This window comes from Varanus komodoensis, unplaced genomic scaffold, assembly GCF_004798865.1.
Source record: "Varanus komodoensis strain SLA01 unplaced genomic scaffold, ASM479886v1 scaffold32, whole genome shotgun sequence".
Lineage (NCBI taxonomy): Eukaryota > Metazoa > Chordata > Lepidosauria > Squamata > Varanidae > Varanus > Varanus komodoensis.
The window spans coordinates 20,557,625-20,582,740 of record NW_025335798.1 but is presented as its reverse complement, the minus strand read 5'-3'; the positions used below and the strand labels follow the sequence as shown (position 1 = coordinate 20,582,740).

Sequence of the window (25,116 nt, the reverse complement as noted above, 5' to 3'; positions counted from 1 at the left end):
TGCAGCTCTTCTTCAGTCACTAAAAACTGTTATTTTTAATCTTACATTATAAACTAGTAGGACTCATTTCATATATTTTGAATAGGAAAACAGCTTCCTGAAGAGTCAAAGTCAGTGCTAAAGGGCTGCATGCATTAAACAGCAAACCACATAAGTTCAGCAGCAGTAAAAGCAAATGAATCTACCCACGTATCATTAGACGTTTGGTTTTCTTCAGAATTGTTTCTTTTCTTCCATTTATCCATGGTTGGCCTATGGGGGCAGGGGGGGGGGGACTCAGTAAATCAGCAGGGGTCTGCAGATGGGTGGCTGTGCCGGAGACATAGGTGTGTTTAGTGACTGATTAGCAGATAAACAGTCAAGTGCTGTGAATTGTGACAGGTCCCAAGTGCAGCTTTAAACATTCAGATGAAGGAGATTACATTTGGACAAAGAGAATCCTTTCAGCAGGTTTTGTGTAACATGAGAGCCTGCAGGAAGCTTGTTTAGCAGAGCAATGCAGCGATTTTCTTAACTAGCTGATTTACTTGACTAGCTAGCGCTGCCTTCCTGAGTGGAGCTTCGAGCAGATCAGCGGCTGTGCCGGTGCGTGTTTTGAGCGACAGCAGAGGGGTTCAAGAGCCACGTGCGGCTCTGGAGCCGCAGGTTGCTGACACCTGGGCATGTGTGTGAAAATCAACATGTACAAACAGTCCCATGTGTCTTCTAAACAATCCATAGTCTGTTAACTGTGGTAGTCAACACAATATCCTTGTACTAAAGGGATGCATGCATTATCTTTGAAGATATAGGAGATAATTAAAATCTATTACATTACCGTATGAAAACAGTGAATGTTTGGAAAGAAGATACTCTAACCTCCAGTTTGTAAATGTAACATATGTAAAACCTTTTAAAAAGCTTAGGTCACATTCCAGTTCAACTGATGGATGAAAGTGTGTTTCTAGTTAAATTCCGGACTAATTCATTCAGTACTTTTTCCTTACTGCATGGAGACTTATGTGAAAACCCAAGGAGCAAGTAAGAGGGGTATGTTAGCAATTGCCTTACATGCCACCTTTGGGCAACTGACATGCCTAGTTCGTAAATAGTTTGTGCAAACTATTTTTAAGCTTATCTTTTCTAATTTATACTTCCTATACATGGGACCAGTTATGAAGACTTATTCTAAGCAAGATGTCTTACCAAAGTGCTTATGGGAAAAGATGGAATAATTGAGCTTGTAATAAATAACATATGGTTGGCATCTTGGGACAGTGGTCTCTCTTTTTGGTATCCATTTCTCATGCAGACCTTTACATTAATGTTTTTATTAATTAAAAATCAAAGCTCTGACTTTAGGATAATTAAGGGAAAATGCTACATACAAACAATGAGTGGATCTCTTAGGATCCCTTATATTCTTATGTCCTCATAAATTCAGGACTACAAAATAAAGGAAGCCTTGCACAGTGTACAATTATAATTAGCTTGTGGAATTCATGGCTTCAAAACATAGCAATGCTCACTAGCTTAGACAACTTTAAATAAGAATTAGACAAATTCATGGAGGATACATCTATTAACTGCTATTAGCCATGGGAACTAAAATGGAATCTTCATGTTGTGAGTTAATATAGTTCTGAATATCAGTTACTAGGAAACAAATAATACCTTATCAAGGCATCACGCTCTCTTGGAAAAAGAATTCTGTACTCTCTCCCTCTGTACACCATCATCTGATCTAGCAAGGCAATTCTTATATTCTTTATGACTTACCATTAGGAGATGTAGATTAACTGTCAAGCCGTTCATTAATGCTATCTCTTCTTTACGAGCCCCTGAAAAGCAATAACACAGATGTTTCCCTTTTCCTTTTGTCCTGTGCAAGGTCTGTTCCAATGATGTGCAATACCACATGACATTGCCTTCTAGTCAATGTCTCCCTAATGAATGAAAAGTAAATATATAGTTCATGTGTCACCATAGGCAATTTTATAAAAAGTTTCCCTGACTATTTCAGTACACCATTTCGAAGGGACAATATTATTTTTTACCAATCTGTTGTAGCAAATAAAGCAAAGAGTGGCATTTTCTTCCTTAAAATCCACTTGCATATATACTATAACCATTAACACTTTGGCGAAATTCAGCACCAGTGTACTTTTCCCATTAAATGCATCTCCAATATAAAGGCCTAAATTGTGTAAGGGCAAACATTCATAAATGCATTGATAGCCTAATGTGTGTCCGTAACAGCAGCAGCAGCAGCAAAAAAAGATTTGCTGAATAATTATTCAAGCCTTCATTACAGGAAGCAAAATATTGGTTCATAAGATAACTAGTAGGAAGCCAGGAATACAGTCTATCACATTCAGTCATGAACACTGGACCTTGTGGTAACCAATTATGTAATTAAATGCAACGGCTATCACAGGCACATCTAATGGATCTTTCCAATACACTAGCCATGTTGTACCTCTAATTCTTATTAGTTGATGTGAATGAATAAAATAAAAAAGGATGACTAAATTCAACTTATAAATGGAAGAACATAGTCTAAGAAAAAGTATTAAGAGTTTGGAGAAAAATACTAACACTAACCAAAAAGACATAGATTCTATGTCACATGAGCACCTTATAAAGCTTATAATTTTGGTTTGACTTTTGAAGACAGAACACAGCAGGAAGCACTTCAGGATTAATATTTAAGGGTGTGAAAATAGAAGCATCAGCCAATGATTTTATAGCTATAGGGCAAAGAGAAGTATTTATATGCAAATACTTTTTGTCTCCCACAATACAGGGGTTTATACTCTCTGCACCCACAAAGCCAAATTAAGAGATGTGAATCATACAAATACATTTTGCATGTATTAAACAGATAACAGGTTGCTGAGTGGTGACCTGCCTATTGCAGTCTCCCAAAGCTTTGAATAATTTTCTTCTACACTTCCAGTGGACTCTGCAAGGCAAAATGTTTGCTTAAATGTTACCCTGACATGAAGGTCCTCTGCTCTCACAGTATAATGTAAGGAAGGGTAGTCTCTCTCTTATCAGCTTTTCATTTCCCCTGCAGTTCTCCCTCCTTTCTTGTCTTCAAAGCTGAAGCAATCACCATGCAGCCTCCCTGGCGCCCACACTTCTCATCCCCCTGTCTTTCTTACTCTAATTTCTGGGACAGCCGTCAACAATAAACCAGTATCTTGCCATTGTGTTATATTGCTTCAATAAAGCTCCTTCCAGAAAAACTTAGATCTTGTCTCTGTTGGTCCCCAATTACCCTACAAAGGCACCCTACTGTCCAAACTTTGTGTTCCTGTGTATTCAGGTAAACCCGTTCATGTCTGGATCAGCTCTCTCAAAGAGCAGCAGTCCATTTTTTCAGGACAACAGCTCCAGGGTACAGTTGCAGTTCCCTCAGCACATCTGAGCTACATTTTCCAAAGTCATTGTTTTCTGAAAGGGCATATTTCCTGAACAAAGAAAAAAAAACCTTGCAGATGTATATGGAAATGCGTATCCCAAATAAGTGTGGTAGCAACTCCTACGTCCCCTTTTCCTATTCTACCAGGGGTCAAAAATGTTAACTCTTGAAATGTATATACTACAATCATCTCAACCTGGTGAAATGTAAGACCCATATTATGGTCCTTTTATAACCTGATTGATCCTTTTTCAAAGTATATTCAAAGTATAACTATAACTGCTTTTTCAGCTACAGTTCAAAAGCATTGAACAAAAATAAATGTTTAATCTGAAGTTCACCTTTAGATGCATGCCAATATTCTAGATTGAATATGACACCACATTTGTCATGTAAGCCTTGGTCCCTTGTAAATTATATAATTATTAAAAGCTTTTCTTTATTGGATTTCAGTGCCCACAAAACAAACCTTATCTATGCCCTAGGAAAATCGTTATTCTTCATAGCCTGCACTGCATTTCGGAAATGATGCTTCTGTGATCCAATTAATCTATTACAATATTCAAAGACAAGTATCCAGTAGACAAAATGAAGTTTTCTTTCTCTGTCTCATTACTCAGCAACACATATTCTGGGCAGCATAAATGTCCGTAAGTCCTTCCTGATAAATCTTCTTTATAATGGAAAAAAGCAGGGTTTATGTCCCTGCCACTGCTCCCACTGTAATTTTGGAAAAGAGTGTGTTGTGTCAGACGGTTAGTGCAACAACAGCCAAACTCTTGTCAGAAGTGTGTGTGTGAAGTAGAGTAAAAGGGTGGATATAAAAATATGTTTGGATATTTCAAACAGCTCTTAGCCTCCAGTCCCTGCAAATCAGTTCAGTATTCATTCTGTCTTCAGTACAGACCTGGCTGAGCACAAGATGAGCAACAGAGTTAATCTTATTCCCTGAGAAGCTGATACTACCCAGGTTGTAATGCATTAATAAAGTGCAGAAGGAAAAAGGAGAATTTCTATTCCCCTGTTACATTGTTCAGTGTTGGAACTAGGGGGCAGGGAGGTAACTGGAATCTAGGCCTCTGGTGACCTTGGCTCTGCATTTTGCAATGTATTTACTATTGCAGCATTTATTTAACAAGAAAATGTGTGCGCATTTAATAAGCAAGGTGTTATAGAGCCATAAACCTTTAAATGGCCAAAAGAAACACAATTTACTGCCTTGATTCTCTTCCAGAATAAATCCCACAAGGCAACCTGCACTTTTTGTTCTGCGGACCCAGCTCCAGCAGTTCCTCCTCCTCTATAAAGTATAAAACATTAACAAGAAAGCCACCTACAAAAAATAGTTTATTCTCTCAAGTCAAATTTACCAGGAGAACAGACTACTTTTTTAGCCCTCCACATAACAGTGCTACATATTACTGGAAACAATACATATTAATCTTAAATACTACCCTGAGCAAAGAGTATTGTAATCACATTTTATCTTATATTTGCCCTTGTTGCATTTCTCTTTTTACTTTAAAGGAAAAAGAGGTAGCTGATTCCCAGGTGAGGCTGCTACCATACGATCAGAATCTGGAATTTTTGAGAACGTAATTTGTTCCAGTTGAGGAAAAAGAGGATATTATATTAACATGAGGAATCAACAAAGTTAAATTTGCTACCATAAAATCGTAAGACTTGGATGCTAATGCCAAGCAACAAGTCACAACTCACTTTTACAGCCACTTGGGCTAGGAGGTGGAGGTCATGAGGGTTTGAACAGAATAGCAAACTCAGTAGCTTCTGGTCTGAAATAGTGCTATGAGATAATGCCTGAAGACAGGAAAACAGGTTTAAAATGTGCAGACCTTTATTCACAGTTTCAGCTGCGGAGTGTGTACAATATGGAACCTCATTCTAGAGAATACGAACAGGCTTCTACATAAAGATCTGCAATGCCAAGGGCAGCGAAAGGGCACCACTGAGCTGACACCCCGGACATGAGAAAGGGTGGATAAACGCTCCAATAAATTCTAAAAAAATCACTTGTATTAAAGGAGGGCACCTGAATTCTGTAGGTACAATGCAAAAAATTAGATACAAGTTTTATTTTTATTTTACTGTTCTCCTTTTATTTGAGAAATGTCAAATGGTTTAGCTGCATATGTGGGTCCCAGATATTAAAATAACTAGATTTTTTTTTCTAACCAGGGAAACAAGCTAAGTGTAAAACAGATTTATTGGCTGTCTAGCAGATTTTACATTAAATTTTCTCGTGTTGTATTCACAGCCAGTAATTGCTTTGTTTCTTGCTATGCTGTTCTCTCTTGTCTCCCTATCTTCTTGGTTACCATTGCTATTTTGGGGACCCTGCTTGTCTTTGGGAACAATAGCTTTACAAAGACTTTGCTGAAGACCAGAAGGCAATCCCGCAGCAGGGAATGGAGTATGGCACACTTGGCCACAGAGACTGGACAACTCTGTCTCTTGATGGAGCAAGCAGTCCAAAAGGAACTGGGAAAGGAAGCCTCTCAGTTCCAGAGGATTCTCTCCATTGCGTTCACATTCAGAGATCATGCTGGCCACACAGGAAGGAACACGAGAAGGGCATGCAAGAACACACAAGCCAGATCCAGCATTGCAGTGGCTGGAGGAACTCCTAGACATACGATGAAAATAATCACTGATGGCAGGAATGGAGAATCTCTTTCAGCCTGAGAATCAAATTCAATTTCGAAAAAGCTTTCAATGAGCCTCCTGTGGTGGGCAGCACCAAAACTAAAATGTGTGGAGTCACATATCTGCATATTTTACGTTAAAATACTTACCACCAGCCATGAAGCATTAGGAAAATCATTTCAGCCTTGCAAGATGCAAAAATCCACACAGAAGCTGAGAAATCACTAAATGATCAGTGGTCAGAGGAAAGGTATGGGGCCAATGGTACAGGACGTGGCTACCTGGGAGACAGATATGGCCCCATGTCTGAGGTTGTCAATCCTGACGTTGGTGTGAGGAAGATGCCAGATGGTCATTATGGCCAAGTCAAGGAAGGCAGAACTTCCCAGAGAGGCGCTACACTGACTGCTATGCGAACTACCCTTCTCTACTACTCATTCAGTAGTGTGCATTCCACTCAGGCCATTGTTCGGAGCCCAGACCCCAGCAGATCTTCAAAGGGTCATCTGCATACTGTGAGGGGTGGACTTGCCTACAAATATAATATACAGCGATTTCCTGCCTTATGTGGAGGGTCTGGATGAGTTAACTGACCAGCAAGTATAATATGACTGAATCTGTGAATAAATTATACACACACAAATAAACTACATATTGGAAAAATTGAAGCAGAGAGCCCAAAACAGGTTTGCATGGTGTTTTCTTTTTCATCTGTTGAACTATTGTTCTATCAGACATTCAGAAAGTTACCACATTTTATTCCCATTGAAGGTAAATCTCTTCTAACAAACACAGTGCAATGACTCCATGAATTTCCATTCCACAGCAGTAATGTAAGCTTAGCTGACAACCAGGCAAACAAAGTCATCCATTCCTAATTATCCATGGTATGCATTATATTATTTGGCAGATTAAAGCAAAAAAGAGCCCCAATATACAGTTGTCTACTTGTTCAGGCATTGCCATCTGGAAGTATGGATAAAAGCACATGTATCAGAGAAAAGGAACAGAAGCTCTTGTTTTGGAAAGGAATCCATACTTCATTCTATTCATCATTTTATCTGTATCAAGCTATATAAACAATGGTGCGAATATGAAATGTCTTAGTCCTGGTAGTCTTTTACCTGGTTCAGTTACAAGAACTGCATGAATAGCAATATGTGTGCAAGACAGATTTGTTGAAACATTGTCTTGAAGACAGGTTTCCATTTGCCAATTTTTGCCTTTGAATAGTTACAGAAATCATCATATATACTTTTATCAACAACAAAAATAACTGGACCCTGTCACACAAACCCAGATGTTAGAAGGTTTCTGTGCTATCCTTCCCCCAGCACAGTCAAGTTTTTCTGTATGCTTTGAAATGTCCTTCAAGGTACACTGAGGATACGGTTTTCATATCATTCATACGCCAATCATTTCTGACTGGGAATATACAATATAAACTTTACCCTTGATAGTGAGCACATCTCCAGGTGCTTGGTTTGTTTGTTTTTCGGACCTTGGGTAATACAAATGGGCAACTGTTACCATGATCTATCGAATATTGTTTGTGATGTACTTTGCAGTTTAACTATTCACATTCCCTGGCCTTCCTTGTAAATTATTTAGAAAATCCGACAGTTAATAGTAAATTTCAAGAAATTCTGTTCTATTAAGATTTGTAAACATTTGGCTCCCTTAATAGTAATTAGCCATTATCATGAAACAGCAGTCATTGCTTTGTAAACTAAAGGAATAGTAATGTGCTCATTGTGATATGAAAGACATTTGCAGACTTGCCAAGTTTCTTCTGGTATAATGCTCTAGACCAAGTATTTTACGGCAATTCCAGAGCCCAGCACTGTTCTTGATATATAGTTTCTTGATATATTTTTGGTCATATATTACTGTCAGCATTAGATATTCAGATTTAAAATACAATGTTACATCTAATACTTTTTAGGAAGCAATTGTGGTGGCGAGAGGAGAGAGGTCCAGGACCTTTGAAAGATTTTTTTTTAAGGCTACAAGTGATTTGTCTTCTCTTACCCACAATATCAGCCATAAGCTCCACGATGCATTCATCTCCTAAAGCCCAAGGTCGCTTACCATTGAAATGACCATGAACGCCCCTGAAAAAGAACAGATGGCAATCCATATCCAAATCTCTTTGGCATGGTGGTAACAGTGAGAACACAGTAGTGATTGTGATGTGCAGAGAAGATAAACGAAATTGTGTTAGTGGACTGGGTGCAGTCACAGCAAACAAGCAATACATCTACCATTATCTAGTATAGTGTGGGATAGCATTTGGACAAAATCATGTCAACAAGCTAGGACAGAGCATAATAAGATACTTTCTACTTGGCTAGAACAAAAAAACAAACTAACAAACAAATTGCTGCAGTATTCAAAAAGCAGATAAGGAGAACTTATCTCTTTATTTTGTCCAAAAAGAAAAAAAAAAAAAAGAATGCAGCCTAACATCTAATACTCAGTTAGCTTCATTTCTGCTTATTTCTCCTCTTGCTCTGATTCAACTGGGCCAGCTAGAGTCTGAATGCAAAAGGAGACAGTCATGGTTTTGACTTCAAACTTACTTGGCTGTCCATGTTGCCCCCAGGATGTAATGAGAGACCTCTGGCTATCAGCCGGTATTGATCTGTCATGCCCAGAGACAGATCTTCATATTTAATGGTGAATTTGGATGGTCAAATGGAAAAAAAGAATGGTGGTTTTAATTGGGTTCAAAAACAAGGTAGTGATCTCTGTACATGAAGAATTTGCTAGGCACTAGAAAATAATTTTGTACAGTAAAATAAAAATACATTAACTTTTAACAAGCAATCCTATGATCCCTTGGAGACTGACCTGGACCCACAGTGTTTTTCAGATTCTTCTCCCCACCCAATCCCAAGACTGTGGACAGCCCTAGGAGAGCAGGGGACCGCAACCTCACAAACCTAGGCATGCTTTTACAGAAGTAGATCCCTCTGTATTCAGCTGTGTGTTACTCCTAGGAACCCAAAAGACAACTTGAAAAGGTGAAATTTAAAAAGCAACCAATAATGTAGTTTCATAAATTGTATCAGTCATTCAGACAAGCCTTTAGATCAAGCTGCAGTAAGATTCATCTTGGAGATAAATGTTTGTTGAGATCTCTGGAGGCATATTTATTAATATTGACCACAGAAGAAAGCCCATACATCATACAGGGCTGAAATGCACTGGGCTACTTCAAGGACTAAAACTATTTTTCCAGCATCCAGAGAGTTTCTATCTTTATTTCACTGCAATATGTTTACAACATTTTAATATATTATTTCTCTAAAGCTAAGACACACAATTAACACACATGGTGATACATGCTCTGGTCCCAGTTGGATTTCGGTAAAGCTGGGCTTTCCAACACTGGGCTCAATGGCTCCAATATGCCAATGTACACCTTCCTTTGCACCTGCTAGACTTAAAAGTTATTTTGTTAACATTAAAAATATGAACACAAGCATGCTGCAATGTGGAGTGCTGTTCTCCAGTGCCATCATTTTTGGGATTCAGTTGCGGAGCTCAGCCCCCACATCTGCCTTTATTTGGGAAAGTTGCTTTCCTTTTATCTCACCAATATGCCTTCTTGGAAATGAGTTTTTTTATTAATTACCAGCTATGCAATTATTTTGATAGCACCCATGACACTTCCTTCAAAATTCCAAATATGTCCATTGATCCAGTAAGGCATGGTTTTATAAACACAGATCCCTTGCTCTTGCAGAAGACCTGCACGTTTCAATATGGATGCTAGAATGTCAACTGGTGTAGTCAAGTTTGCCCACTTTATCTTAAAAGAAACTTAAAAGAACAGCCCCAGTTGCTTATTCTTTTTCAGGCTCAACTGAAAATGCTGGAAGCTAACTTACAACTTCCTTACCTTACTCTATGCTTTTAGTTTGCTTCTCATGTTATGGTTAATGTTATAGTTTAATTAGATATTATAATATATTTGTAGCTCACCATCACAGAATCTATTCAACAAAGACTGGTCTACAAGTCTTTTAAACAAGTCCTGGAAATGGTCTCCAAATGACATAAAGTTATAATTATAAATTAATAAATTAATTTGTTAAGACATAAAATACTTCAAAACTATGCAGTAGAAATATGCCATTTTAAGCAATGTTCAGGAAAGGGATTAACCACGACTTTTGCTTATATAAGATTATGAAGTTTCAAAATGAAATCAGTCTGTATTTAAGAATTGCACAGTGCAACCCTACTTCCAGTTAAAGTGCCTGATGCTTAGGCATCTGTAATTTTGTGCAAGATTCAGCACTGATCAGGATTATCAAAATGTAGAAGTCAACTCAGGACATGGTCAAAATGGATTAGAAGCAATGTCAAGAGAAAAGGGGGGGCATGGCTCTCTGGCAGCAAAGCAGAACTGCCCTGTTCCCTGACAGCCTGTATTTAGTACCTAAACATGACTCAAGCCAACACATCGAAGCAATAATATTTGTAGAAACTAAAGTGAAGAACCAAAAGCAACAGGAACAAAACTGAGGTGTTGATTTATCAGAATCATCTGCTAAACGTGGAAGAGACAGCATCAGGTAAGGTGAAGAGAGTGAGATGAAGGAAAATGAAATTGGCCAACAAACTTGACAAAGATATAAAAAGCTTTTTGAACATTTAAGGAAAGACTGGAAAACAGATTTGAAAATAGCTCTAACACCTGCAAAAGAGACATTGGCCAAAATGAGCATAAATACTAAAGAAACAGAAAAATAGCAAGTGGAGGCTTGGATTTGGTTTGGCTCTAAAAGGCTAAGGTTTTTGAGATGAAGAAGGCATAAATGACTTAAGAGAAAGGTTGATGGAAAAAGAAAATCATGATCAGTGTCTCAGTGTCTGTCTGAGAGGTTTCATAGAGGCAGAAGAGATGGAAGATTTAAAAGATAAAATGGTGAAATGGATTCAAAATCACATCAGGAGACTGAGAAGAATTCATAACATGGGTCCTAAACAAATACATGGGGCCCATTGGAGAGGTGTTATTACAAGGATTGCTTAATACACAATGAGATTGACGACTTTCTGTGCACTGAGTGATGCAGAAGACCCGCAGTCTAAAAAGGAGAATGTGGAAGTTTTCTAGGACTTTTGTCAATTAAAAATATCAGTAGACAACAGAAGTATATAGAGAAGCTCTTAGAAAGCAGGCATTACATGGGGATTTCTCTTTAAATGGATTGCCTGACTTGAATGCAAAATAATGATAACTACTGCAGAGCAAATGCAAGATTTTTGCAAAGAGTTGAAGAGTTGTGTATGTGAGACAGATCCAAAGAAGATACAAGATAAAGAGAAGCCTCAAGAGATGAGAAGGTAACTGCAAATGAAAAAAGCAGAAGGGTGAAAATAATAGTGTAGGCACAGTGAATTTGATTCTTTAACTGTTCTGCATCCTTCAAGGATGCTGTGGTGTTGTATCTCTAACAGGAAGGGGATAGATAATTACACTTGGTTCTACAAGTGTTGCCACAAACTCTGTATAATACAACCCTTATTCTATCCAGTAAACAATGAAAACAGCAATACAGTTTCATTAGGAAGGTTTTTTTTGGGGGGGGGGCATGTTAACACTATTCAAACACTTTAGTACGTCATGCCAGAATGCTTCGATTATCAGACAGAAGATCCAGATATGTTCAAGTACCTTTAAGCTGCAGTTTCTCCAGAATCATATGCAATGTTGTGGGAAAGAAGTTCTATCTATGAACTGTTTTAATAGTTTTAAGGCACTGTTTTCTAGTCAGTACAGACATATAGCAGTGTGAGGACCATATTCTTGCCCTTGACTCTTGTCCAATACTAAAAGTTTGGTTGGTTTCACAAGTCATCTTGGTTCCCATATTACTACCTTATCACTACCATATTTTTCTTCAGTTTTACAGATGACTAAAACATATGCTTTTTTATTTAACCAGATTCTTCAAGACAATGATAATCGATTCTTCTAAGTGCTCTTAGGATACAGTAAAGGTTGTATTGTAAAGAGAAAGTGGCAGCGCTTGTAGAATCAAGATTTCCATTGCTGGGAAAATACAAAGGACACTAATTGAGTAAATACTTCAGTAGAATGTAAGGAATAGCACTGGTGAAGAGATAAAGAAAATTTTGTCTTGGTATCCACTTTTAACATATTCTCAGAAAAGAATGGTGAATATCAACTCCCAATTAATCAGCTTGATTTCTGGAGCAACAGATTCTAATCTGGCATATAAATAGACAAATTAGTTACAGATATAACATTCTAATTGTATTATTTAAAGAGGCATGAATAAGGTTGTACATGTGACTGTATTTAACACATTCTTACAATCAGTGCTTTTTTTGTAAGAAAAAGATGCCATGAAATTATTTACCTTTCACATGTAGTCAATCACTGTACACACACGTCAGTTGTGTAATGAAACATAATGGTTGCCACCCACAGTAAGCACTCAGCACGCGACCACACGACCAATCACAAGCCGAGCAGCACCATCACAACCAGCATGGACAAAGTATGCATGCATCGGATTCGACACACAAGCAGTCCGCATGCACCGTTTTAAAGATTTTGCCGATGACCTGCTATGTTTGACAGGGTGATTCAAATCCACGTGGCCCAAATATCAAATTTTCAAAAGTTAAACTTGGAAAATCTGTTGAAAAAAGGTGCCGGAACTCTGTTCCGGTGCGTTCTATGACAAAAAAAAGCACTGCTTACAATAGAGTATTAAAACATTTAAATCAGAGAGACAGAAACAACAACCTACAACCGACATGAACATACACCTCACAGCTTTCTAGCTGCCACAAATGGAGGAGGTACATTATCTGTTTTGGCATGATGGCAGCCCAATGCAGTCTACTTTGGAAGGCAATCCAGTAAAGAAAATTCCAAAACTGACCAGGGAAAGGAAATTCATTTAAGCAGAAAAATACAAAATGTAATGCAAGTCAACAAAGAGGCTGATAGTATAAGGAAAGCTTAGGGAGGCCAAATCAATCTTCCTTGGCTGACAGTTAATCCTATTCCAGGATATTTATGTAGAGTAAATCACAAAACAGTTTCCAAAACAAAACTTTTGGAAACACCTGCCAGGTATAAATAAAAGAATACTGCATAAAGCATAAACAATTCCAAGTGATACTTCCATTTTAAAGGTATTTAACCTACCCCTTAGACTTAACTTTATGGATGCCAGTCTTTCAATGTTCCTTGACTTCTCATTAATCAACTTATATTTAACTCAAGAATTTGTGATATATCTTTAGGAATAAGTATTTCCAAAAAAAGTAATAAACACTTCCCAAACTTTAAAATGACAGTTACTGAACACCCTATGGGGTCTATTATGTCTAACAGACATGAGTTCCACTTTTTGAACAGTTAACAGAATAACCAGACAAATGCTCAAAATCAGTAATTGTCTGTATCAAAGCCAGAAGAGAGGACTGGAGCTCCCAGCTAAGCAACAGGAGAATATCAGCATAGCGAATAAGTTTATTTTTAACACCTTATGGACAAATCCATGAATTCTGAATAGCACAAATCAGATGTGCCAAGCATAAATGGAATACCAGTGCAGAAGAGGACATACTTGTCTACTACCTCTGTCAAGTGCATTGGGGAAGGATGGGACTTAGACAAGGTCCTAATTCAGGCTGTAGAAGTTCCACATACAAATCTAACCTGAACAGTAAAGCACGGGAGCCAGAGAACTGGAAAATGTTTTATACCACTCAAATGGCAATCCATCCAGGACTTGTGCTTTTACCATTTTCATGTTTGCTATTGCTAAACAAATTGAATGTGTGTTTGCTATGAGAAAAGCCTCACCCATCTTTGTTCCAGGGACTGCATCCTGTGAATAACAGTCATGTGAATCTTGTTAATTACAAGTTGTGTTAAATATGCTCTGGTGCAGCTTTCAGGACTGTACTATAGTGTGCAGATGCTAAAGAATACCAGAAGCAGCAGCAATAGATTTTTTTGTTTATAAGCTAAATAAAATATATGATATTAATTGAAGCACACTGTAAAATTGCAGAGAACAAATTAAAATTATGACTGGGAGAATGAAACTCTCAGAACTAATTTCTGTTTTGAATGTTTGTTGTTGTTTGTTTGGTTAAGACCACTGACATACGTTGAGAAAATGCAAAAGGTGAAGAAAAATTAAAAGAGATTTCTCTGCACTTAATCCTTCAAAAACTCTAACAGAATTTGCACTTAAGAAAGAACTCAATAACCATGAGTTATAGATAGTGGAATGAAAGAGCACTGAATGCTATTTTCCATTTCCCTGCTTTTTGTATTTTCCAATGTACTTCCCCTTTGAATTTAGTTGCTGACAGCTGCCCTCACCCACGTGCAGTTCTAATCCACAATTTCAAAACTAATTCCCAAGCTATTGTGGAAAACTGATATAAACCTTGGATAGCAGAATATTTTATTTTAGGAAGAGTATGAACATTTAAAGACTAGCAAAAGAGTGGAATGAAAGAGTCATATTCATCTATAATATTAATTACACAAAGCATAGCACAAGAGTGGAGAAGAATTATTAATTATATTAGTCTTTATTATTATTTAGTGGCTTTCATACTTTTGTGACAAGCAATATAAATTCATAAGTGTTCCTGTATGTTTATCTCTCTATGTATCTACATACATTGACATAAAGAGATTTAAATGCAGATATCTGGAGCAACATCCTTCGTTCTAATCATGTGATGCTCCATAAGCTTTTGCTAACTGTAAAAACATTACTGAAATGGACTTACACCAGTTTCAATTTCAGAAAAATTATCTGAGATCAGAACTGGGACTCTGAATTTGGAGCCACTTTCCTCCACCCTCACAGCTGGCATGGTTCTTTCTGCACAAGTTGCAGCTCCAGGGTTGCAGGTGCAACTTTGGAGAGGGCATGGCTGTTGTTATGTTTTTGTTGTTCTGCAAAAACAGGTCCTGCCTGACAAACCTTGTGGAATTCTATGATAAGGTTTTGAGGTGGCTAGATGGACGGGATGCAGCGGATGTGGTTTACCTGCACTTCAGCAAGGGCATTGACAAAGTGTCCCATGATATCCTAATTAAGAAATTAAGGAGTTTGGGGATGGACCAATGCATTATCTGATGGATTAGGGCATGGTTGACTGACCAAAAGCAGAGAGTAACTATTAGTGGGGAATCATTGGGATGGTGGGCGGTGACGAGTGGGATCTGCTCAATCTTTTCATCAATGATCTGGAAGAGGGGGTGACCAGTCTGCTGATCAAATTTGCAGATGATACTAAAATGGGGGTGGAGGTCACAGCAAGACTGAGGGTCTTTTCAGTCTAGAGGAGACTCTGAGGTGATCTGTTGGTGACATACAGGTACATGAGAAGGTGTCACACAGAGGTGGGTCAAGACCTGTTTTACCCTGTGGAGGAGGGCAGGATATGTTCTAACCGAGCAAAGCTCAAGGAACCAAGATTCAAGATGGATGCCAGGAAGTACTTCCTGATGGTTAGGACCTGAGGGTATGGAATGGGCTTCCATGGGAGGTGGTTGAAGCCCCATTGGTGATAGCGTTCAATGATAGGCTGGACATGCACATGGTAGGCATGTCATGAGTGGAGCTGGTTGGAGTTGGCGGTCAGTCTAGATGGCCTGGGGGGACCCCTTCTGACTCACTCTGTTTCTGTGTTTTTATGTTTCTGTGTTCCAAGAAAGCAGTGAGGAGAAGAAGGATGCTCCACCAGGGAATGAGGAATTGTGGTAGTGCCCTAGCCCTTCCTCCTTGAAAATGGATTATTGTTTTGGAGGGCAAGTGAAACATGGAAGCAATCTTCTATAAGAAGTCAACTCAACAGGTGCGGCTACTGACAGTACGGAAGCACCACAAGAGCTAAGCACTCAAAACCCTAGATCTGAATGGACAGACCTATGAAGTTTGATTTCTCCAACTTTTTTTTAAAGTTCTCTGCATCTCAAATACAAACTTATTTGCAAATTTGGGTAAATTATTATAAAAACAAACAAAATGCTTACCCATACGTATCTCAGAGAACTTTCCTAAATCTCATGGTGTACATAGTGTACGCAGCTCCTGCTCAATTACAAATCCACTTGGTCACTAAAATCAGTGGAAGACTTTCTTCTAGTGGTTCCACATGCACCTGTGGATGGAGTCTGCCACGCCAAGAGCCTTCAGTGTGGCAGCCCCATTTCTGTGGAGTGTCCTGCCTTGGGAAGTCTGGCAGGTAGGGACCAAGAGTGTGCTGTTTTTAAGCACCTGTGTAAAACAAACTTGTTCTGGGAAGCTTTTGTTTTGATCAGCCACAGCCTTAATGGTCTCTTGCTTTTAATGTCTTAAAATGTACTGTTTTAATACATTGATTTTATTCTTGTATTTGCTTTATGTCTGCACTGTTCACAGCTCCAGAATCTGCTTTGATGTGGAGAGGCATACAAAAATTGCAAAGAAATAAAATATACAATATGCTCTCTAACTGACCAATGGGCCTTTCATAAATTCATGCTGATCCAGCACTGGCTTTGTTTACAATCAGTCACCAAGGCAGCATAATTCTGTAGTAAAGCTGTCTGGCTGCAAGTCAGATAGTTTAACACCTTTAACACTCTTAAAATGATATGTTGTTGATTCCACATGTTCTACCTGGCTTCTTGCTAGGTATTTACACATCACCCTTAACCAACATTTGTAAGTTAAGATACACCTTCCATTGTATCTGCAGGTAGGTAAGGGACCTACTAAGCAATTGAATGAGTGCTGAGCTAGCAGTGGTGTTTGCAACTCCCACATGTCATTTCAGAGCAAAAAGTTTTCTCTGGGTCACTATAATCTATTATAAGCACATTTTGAACACTTTTCTGGAAGCATTTTTCAAATGATTTACATTGCACAAATGAGGAACAACCCAGCTTTCCAATGTGATACTAATATTTAGAATAAAGTCCAGGAAACTTTTTGTATTCATTTTGATGAAACCTGAAAAAGCAAATTTATGAATGTGTCACTCTGACTGGCTTAAAATACCATATGAAAATAGGAGCCACATCATCATCATCAATTTCTACACTGCCCATAACTGAAGTGCTCTAAGCAGTTTACAATGAAATATAAAAACAATAAATAAAAGCAATAAAATACATGAGATAAAAACATTGTTCATAGTACTCTGAGACCATCCTCACAATAGTCCTCAGACAAACATTATACCCCACATATGTTTGCTACTACTGGAATGTCTTCCTATCCTAGTAAAGGAAAGTCAGCCAAGTGGCTTGCAAGCCAAGGCCTGACTGACTCTTCTGTCTCAGGCAACCTGCTCTAGGGCATATTGTTAGCTTCTTCCAGCTGCAAAAGGGAGGAAAATGTGGCAGAAGCAGTGATACCAAGTAAACACAGGAAGGGAAGTATATGACTTTGTTCATTGTAACTAGTAGAATTTATAGCATCACTTCAATTTCTTCCATCATTTTACAAGATTCAGTGATCCACAGCAGTAATATACCTATTTTTTATGTAAAGTTCCCATGAGCCACTACAGGTATTATTGTGTTTATCAGCTGAGGTGGATGGGCGAATTTGTGAGCATAAATCAAAATCGAAAGAAAAAAATATGCATTAAACAATAATAGTAATGTACATGTCACTTGCTTCACTGGAATCAAAACTTATAATTACATAGGATTATTTTGGATGTGTCTTATGGACGAATATTTTATCTGACCCAAAAGAATTTCAGTTCAACATTTTATTAACTATCCTATTCTAGCCCATTTCTGTGTAGCGTAAGAGAAAAGGTAAGAAGATAAGTTATAGGTTTTGCGTGTAATAATATCTCAAATAGTGAGCAAAGAACAGAATGAGGACTGTGAAAATGGCCCTAGATTTTTAAAAAAAAAATACTCTAAAGCACACACACATCAGAATAATTTTACAAGCCAAAGCAAGTCCTATTTTTTGCTTATTCCCAACCTCAAAGGCATATAAGACATGCTAACCATTTCACAGAATGAGTTGAAGGATGCATATGAAATAAGTAGGATATAAAAAAGTAAGATTATTTAAAAGGTTTTCCAAAACTTTAGCTAAAGCCCCAATTTTCTCAGCATTTCGATATATCAGGTCTGTATATATATTACATAACTGAAGAGAAAAAACAAAAAGACACTAATTCATGTAACATCTGAACAAACATTGTTTCAGAATGGTTTTGATAATAAGAAGAGATGGTTTTAACATGATCATGGGTAAAATATGATCTAAAATTCCTTTAAGCAGGATACTTTTGAATTTTGTCACAACAGCAACATTGTTGCTAAATTGAACAAAATAAAAACAAGGAGTTTTTTAAAGATAGTAGAGCATTCTAATAAATCTCAAGCAGTAGGCATTTTAGTTAGTTGCAGCAAAACAACAAAGAATTTTGTGGAACCTTAAAGTCTAAGAAATTTATTCTGACACAAGCTTTTGTGGACACAGCCCGCTCTGCCTGATAAAGTCTTATCCTAAACTTTGCACCATTATATACCCAAGTTTGGCTGGGAGCTGTGCAATGTAATAACTACCTTAAAAGGTAATTATATTAATAAATTAATTAAAAGTTAATAATTACCTTACCGTAAAATGTTGGTTTATAACCAAGATCTCATTGCAGTGGTGATCCAATTAAGTTACGTGGCATGATACAAAACATTCTCTTTATTCAAACTGCAAGTAACAGAGTTGTTACTCCTTCTCTTGCTAAAGAGAATTAGAGATACTGTATTTTTAAAGGTACTATGAATTTGCATAGAATTGTGTTTCTGTAACTGATTTGCATAACACCAGTCTTCTTTGCATCCACACTGTACAATCCTAGTTTGCTTATTCCAGATAGAAGTCATTAAGTTCTGGTGCCAATTATTAAAAAATCAGTCTCCAAGCACCTTGAAGGGAATTCAGTGAATAATAAAAGTCAACATGGATTTATCAAGAATAAATCCTGACAGACTAATTTAATCCCATTTTTTCACTGGGTAACCTTCAAAATGGACAGCAGAAACACTGTGGACATAATCTACCTAAACTTTAGCAAAGCTTTCAACATGGTGCTCCGCAACAGCTTGTTAAGAAAACTAGCAAAAAGTGGACTAGATAGAAAAACGATTAGGTAGATCCAGAATTGGCTGCTATATCAGACACAAAGAGTGCTCATTAATGGTATTTTCTCAAAATGGAAGGTAACTAGTGGGGTGCCACAGGGTTCAGTCCTGGGCCCAGAGCTCTTCAACATATTGACTAATGATTTACATGAGGAAGTACAAGAAATGTTAATCATATTTTCAGACAATACAAAACTGGCTGTAATAGCAAACACCCTGGAAGACAGAATGAAGTTCCAGGACAATCTTGTTAAGTTTGAATAATGGGCTGAATGCAACATAATGAGATTCAATAGGCACAGATACCAAGTCCTCCACCTAGGAAAGAAACCAAATGCATCGATTCAAATGGGGAATACATGGGTCAACAGAACTGAAAAATAAAAAGGCCTTGGACTTATTGTGGACAACAGGCTAAATATGAGCCAACAATGTGATGCAGTCACCAAAAGGGCAAATGTTATTTTGGGATGCATTAACAGTGTTACTTCCAAATCATGAGAAGTAGTAGTTCCCCTATACTGCTCAATAGTCAGGCCTCATCCAGAATACTGTTCCAGATTCTGGGCACCAAGTTTTAAGAAAGAAGCAGAAAAATGAGAAAGGGTCTGGAGGAGGGCAACAAAAAAGATCCAGGGTTTGGAAACACTATCCTATGAGGAGACAACTGGATATGTTCAGTCTTGAGAAGAGAAGACTGAGGGGAAACAGATATTACTTTATAAATACCTGAAAGGACAAGGTCTCTTCTTGCTCATACCAGAGTGTAGGACATGTAACAATCAGTTCAAATTGCTACAAACCAGATTCATGCTAAATATCAGGACATTTCCTAACTGTCAGAGCAATATGACAGTGGAACTAGTTACCTAGAGGTTGTGGACTCTCCCACACTAGAGACATTAAAAAAAATCTAGACAGCCATCTAAGTGGGATGGTGTAAATTGGTGTCTTGCAACCTGATGGCCTTCATGGCCCCTTCCAACTCTACTCTTCTATGATTTTACAAGTATCCATCAGTGCTAAATAATTTCACCCACTACTACTTGGCTTAGCAGAAGCAAAAGGTATCTGATGACAAAAGATTTTACCCTTTCCCATCATGTGTTTGTACTGGATTTTGTTCACTGACAAAATATAAATCACTCCTCTCCGACTGTTCTATTTTAGTCTGGCCTTGTTTTGACATTACATTTTCTTTAGGTTTCCTGAAACAGCAGAGTGCTATCTACTGTGTACCTCTTTTATTTCTTCAATAAATTTCTTTGGTGTACCTTGATATAATTTTTGCAAATTGTTCTTTGTAAAATATTCATTTTGTCCACCTGATCTGAACTAACATGGATCTACTACTGCATATATTTCCACATAACCATACATGTTCGATATCAGCATCTTTTTTCTTATTCTTTTGCATCTGTGTTCTGCCAGGAATGTGGAATTAAACCAACAGGCAATGCAAGGCTTCTGTTACTTGTTTGCACAACAAAGCCTCGAAACATAGGTTGAATGGCAGCCATACGTGCCTTGCATGGACTGTAGCTTTACTCCTGTATCTTTCTTGTTCTTTATGTTCCCCACTTTTCACAAAGACACACTTTTTAACATCTAGAATTTTGTTGTATTGTCTTAAAAAGACTCTTTACTAAACCCATCACCGCCTGCAGGACCACACAGTTGCAAAGCTTCCATGTATCCTTAGGATATCGCACAAGGTTTTATTAATTTTTAAGCTTTTGGCAAGTAAATCCAAAGCATCTTTTTTATTTTTTTTCTTAAGAGTTGGACTAAAGAACAGCTTTGATTGCCCTGCTAGACACACTAGGGTGTTCTGGCAAGAATTAACTTATAGTGGCAGCCAACTGGCTGACACTTGTAAAGAATCTGGAACTGAATCGGCAGTTATGCCAGAACAAAATTGTTAGGTTTTTAAGTGTCACAAGACTCTTTGTTGTCTTGCTGTAATAGACTGTCATAGCTACCCTCTGTAAAGAAGAACTCCACTGGTAGGGGAATTTATTCGCCTCTCAGATTTGTAACAGATCCATATTAAAAAATGTAGATAGAACCATATCTTTACTGGACTGGATCTTCCCTGGTTCACACTGGGAGACTATTTTGCATGTACTCAGGAAAACGAGACAGAAATCAATGCTGACATCCAAGATTTTAAAGCACTGAAATTATACACGACTTTGAACCATGAAAACATGTCCATTCCAAGCTCCAGAAAGCAGTAGCAAAAAGAAAAGTTCCTACTGTCCAACTGTTTATTTAGTGTGAAATGTTTTAAAAATGACCTTCCTTACCACAAATTCCAAAGCAAGTGCAATTAATTGTCCCTATACTGCAAACTGGAATGGGCTATGGGTGGGTTGCGTATGAGCCCCTCCAGAATGGTTAATCTGTAATGTTTTATGAATGTCTTATGTCCCTATTGCAAGTTGAACTGAAGCAGAGACAATAGTTACAATGACGCCATGCTTTATACGCACTTGTTGTCAGGTTGGCCCAGAGAGCAGTATACAGCGATCCTGCAGTGTAGCTCACCGGTACTTCACACTGGAGGGCTGTGCTGAGCAACAGTAATTCCTAAATAAACACATCCAGGATTGTGCTATAGGTGTGAGGAAAGCAGTTTCAACATATATGGTTTGCCCCAACAAAAAACCATGGAATCCAGTTAATCCTGTTCAAACTGCTGCTACCTCACTTGAGAATGTCTAATTCTGCCAAAAATTCCTTCACTAGGACAAATATGTGGAAAAATGAACCAATGAAAAGCAAAGTATGGGAGATGAAATATTTCTCTCCAGGTCTCATTTGAATGGTGAAGAGAGCTATTTAACTTTAACCTCCTGAATGAAGTCAGCCATTTCCTTGATCTAGTACGAAAATCATAGATAAATGGACAAGACTGCAATTTTTTTTTAATGGCTGACAAAACTGCAGAGGTGTGCTAAATGAACAACAGAGAGACAAATGCTATCCAAAGTTCATTCCTTCCTTCACTCCTGGTGATCTAAAAAGCAGCCTGTCATTTCTATTAAGTGCAAAGCCTATTTTAGAGAGAGAATAGGTAAGTGATGCTTCTTCATACTGTCAAGGCAGTCTTAAATATGAGTGCCCAAGTCAGTGCAGTTAATGCAAACTGCACTAACAGGATTGCCATGTGTTAACTTGTTCATGGATAAGAAAACATGCCTAGAAAGTCAGCAGAGAACATGGCTTTATTCACCCTTCTATACAGTTCCTCTCCTGGAGATCTGCATGCCATTTGCCATTAAGAGGCAAGCTGAATAGCATTGCAGTTGTCCCAACTTGATTTTGAGCTACTACTCTTGCAGAAATCACATTAGGAAGGATGTGACTATAGACAATTGGAGTAAATGACTGTCATGTTGAATGGAGCATGCTGAGACTTTTATCTGTATAAAATGCACAGCACATATGGGGTTTAGTGGATGACAAGCAATAACAAAGACCAGATAAAATGTTTTTCCCAGTGCAGCAAAAGGTTTTAAATTTTGCAATGTTAAATTTTGACGTCGTACCAAATTCTGAATTTATGACAAGCTTTATGGTAGAACTCTTCTAACTCTGGTTCATATTTTGAAATGTGAATTTCAAATGCCAGAATATGGACTCTTATATGTATCTCCAAAGCCTGAGAAATGCAGTTTTTGTTTTGTTTGACTTTGGGTGCAGTTTTTATTTTGTTTTGTCTTTGGGTACAATAGTTGGGCTGCCCAAAATAATTTGGGGGATCATGGTTTCGGAGTCCCAACTCCATGGTCCTGTGACCTTGTGCTGAGACGCCAAATGCCAAGCCCCCCACACCGAACCCTTTACAGCTGATGCAGAAAGAAGCACACTTGCTGCATTGCTGAGGTTGCAAATGGTCCTCAAAATGCATGAAAAGAGACATGGCACCAGGGGCAGGGAGGGGAGAAAGCTGGGCCAGTTGTTTCCTATCAGTGCTCCAGGCTGTTTTTGTTGCTTTAGCATCCCTTGCTAGCCTCAGTTCAGTCCTAGCTTCAGCGTTCCTGATGCCTTCCTGCAATTCCATGCTACCTGCATGTATTCCTTTGTAGCTTGGCCTTCCTTCCAAGGCATGTCCCTTTTTGTTTTCAGATCATTTCTAAATTCTTGTGAAGTTGCATAGCTTCTTCTGTTGTCTTCTACCCTTTTTCCTTGTTGTAATTATTTGTAATTTTGACTTTAGAGTTTCTTTTTTTCTCACCCATTTTTGGACTCCTTTTCTCCTTAGAATCACTTGCCGTAAGATTTTACTGATCATTTTTCTGGATTTATTAAAATTGGCTTTCCTAAAACCCAAGGTACATATTTGGTGACATTTGGCTTTTGCTTCCTTTAGAATCAAGAATTCAAGTATGGAATGGTCAATTTCCACCAGTTTCCATAGCTGCCACTTTGTCCATTAGGTCTCCCCTGCTGGTTAGTGTCAGGTCAAGGATAGCTGTTCCTCCTGTTCCTTCCTCCACTTTTTGTTGGAGGAAGTTATCAAAAACACATATTAGCAATCTCATGGAGGGGTATGTTCGGCAGAGTTTGTCTCCCAGCAGATATCCAGGAAATTGAAGTCCCCCATAATGACAATATCATGACTCCTTGAAACACTGTCAATTTGCTTTTCAAAAATTGCATCCTCATTTTCTCCTTGACTGTGTGGTTGGTAATAGACTCCAATCACTGTGTTCCTTTTATTCCTTGCTCCATTTTTATTAGTCCAGAAATAAAATATTTGGGAAGCATTTTATTGCCAAAATAAAGGCCAGGAACAGACTCCAGTAGTGACCATGAACTATTAATATCAAAGTAAAGCTGGAAAAGGTCACCGGCAGAAGCACAGTGACAAAATACAACTTACATAACATTCCTGAGGAATTTAAACTCTGCATTACAAACATAAAGACACAGAAAGAATTTATTTTGAAGCAGAAGAGCATCAGACTGAATGCAAAATGACAATTCTTATAGCAAGAGGAGGAGGAAGAGAAGAGAAGAGAAGAGAAGAGAAGAGAAGAGAAGAGAAGAGAAGAGAAGAGAAGAGAAGGAAAGGCAAGACCTAGATCAGTGATTCCCAGTGAGCAGTACTTCCCCACTGGGGACAGTGGAAAGATCAAAGGGGGCAATGTTTGTTTGTTTAACATTTGCAGTAGAGCAACAGACATAATAGAAAGAAAGACACTTCTAGGGTTGTTGTCCAAGAAGAAAGGGAGTGGCAGCCCCAAAAAGTTTGGGCACCACTGGCCTAGACGGATGACAGAGGAAACTCTCTCATTCGTAGAGGTCAGGCAAAAAGCAAAAGTAAAAGTTGACAGCAACTGGATCTGAATACAGAATGCAACTTTTCAGAAACTATCACATTAAAAAACATTATTACAATGGCCAGGGCAAAGAAATAAAAGAGAACAACCCAAGAGGAAAAAGAAGAGTCCTCTTCCAGAAGATTCAAGAAATCAAAGGGAAATACAAATCTTTGTTAGGAATGCTGAAAGGCCAACAGAGGACATATTTACTGACCATAGGAAATGGGGAAAAATATACAAGAGAACTATACAGAAAAGATGAAAGGATGACAAATTCCTTCAAAGTGCAATCCTATGAGAAACAAACTGTTAGAAAATAAAGTAAAAGTGAATGCTCAATATATATTTCATTTCCAAGTTAATGAGTACAGAAACTATAGCAGTGATGGTGAACCTATGGCACACGTGCCACAGTGGGCACACAGAGCCCTCTCTGTTGGCATGCAAGCCAAGTTGCCGCAGCAGCGCTCCAGCAGCCGAGCATCGGATAACAGTGCACACAGGGGCCATGCGCATGCTCGGAAAGG

The 25,116-nt window shown here is 38.2% G+C and overlaps 1 protein-coding gene across 4 annotated transcripts in view; it reads right to left on the bottom strand.

Annotated features, from left to right (window-relative positions):
* The window catches only part of KYNU (kynureninase), a 101,381-nt gene that overhangs the window by 58,605 nt on the left and 17,660 nt on the right, over positions 1-25,116 (bottom strand). For 3 of the 4 annotated variants that reach the window (XM_044438198.1, XM_044438197.1, XM_044438201.1), the window contains exons 4-5: positions 8,102-8,184; positions 1,759-1,820 (exon numbers count right to left, since the gene is read on the bottom strand). In XM_044438198.1, coding sequence (XP_044294133.1) covers positions 1,759-1,820; positions 8,102-8,184 — 145 coding nt within the window. The remainder of the gene's footprint in view (positions 1-1,758; positions 1,821-8,101; positions 8,185-25,116) is intronic. The other variant, XM_044438200.1, reaches the window with a different exon arrangement.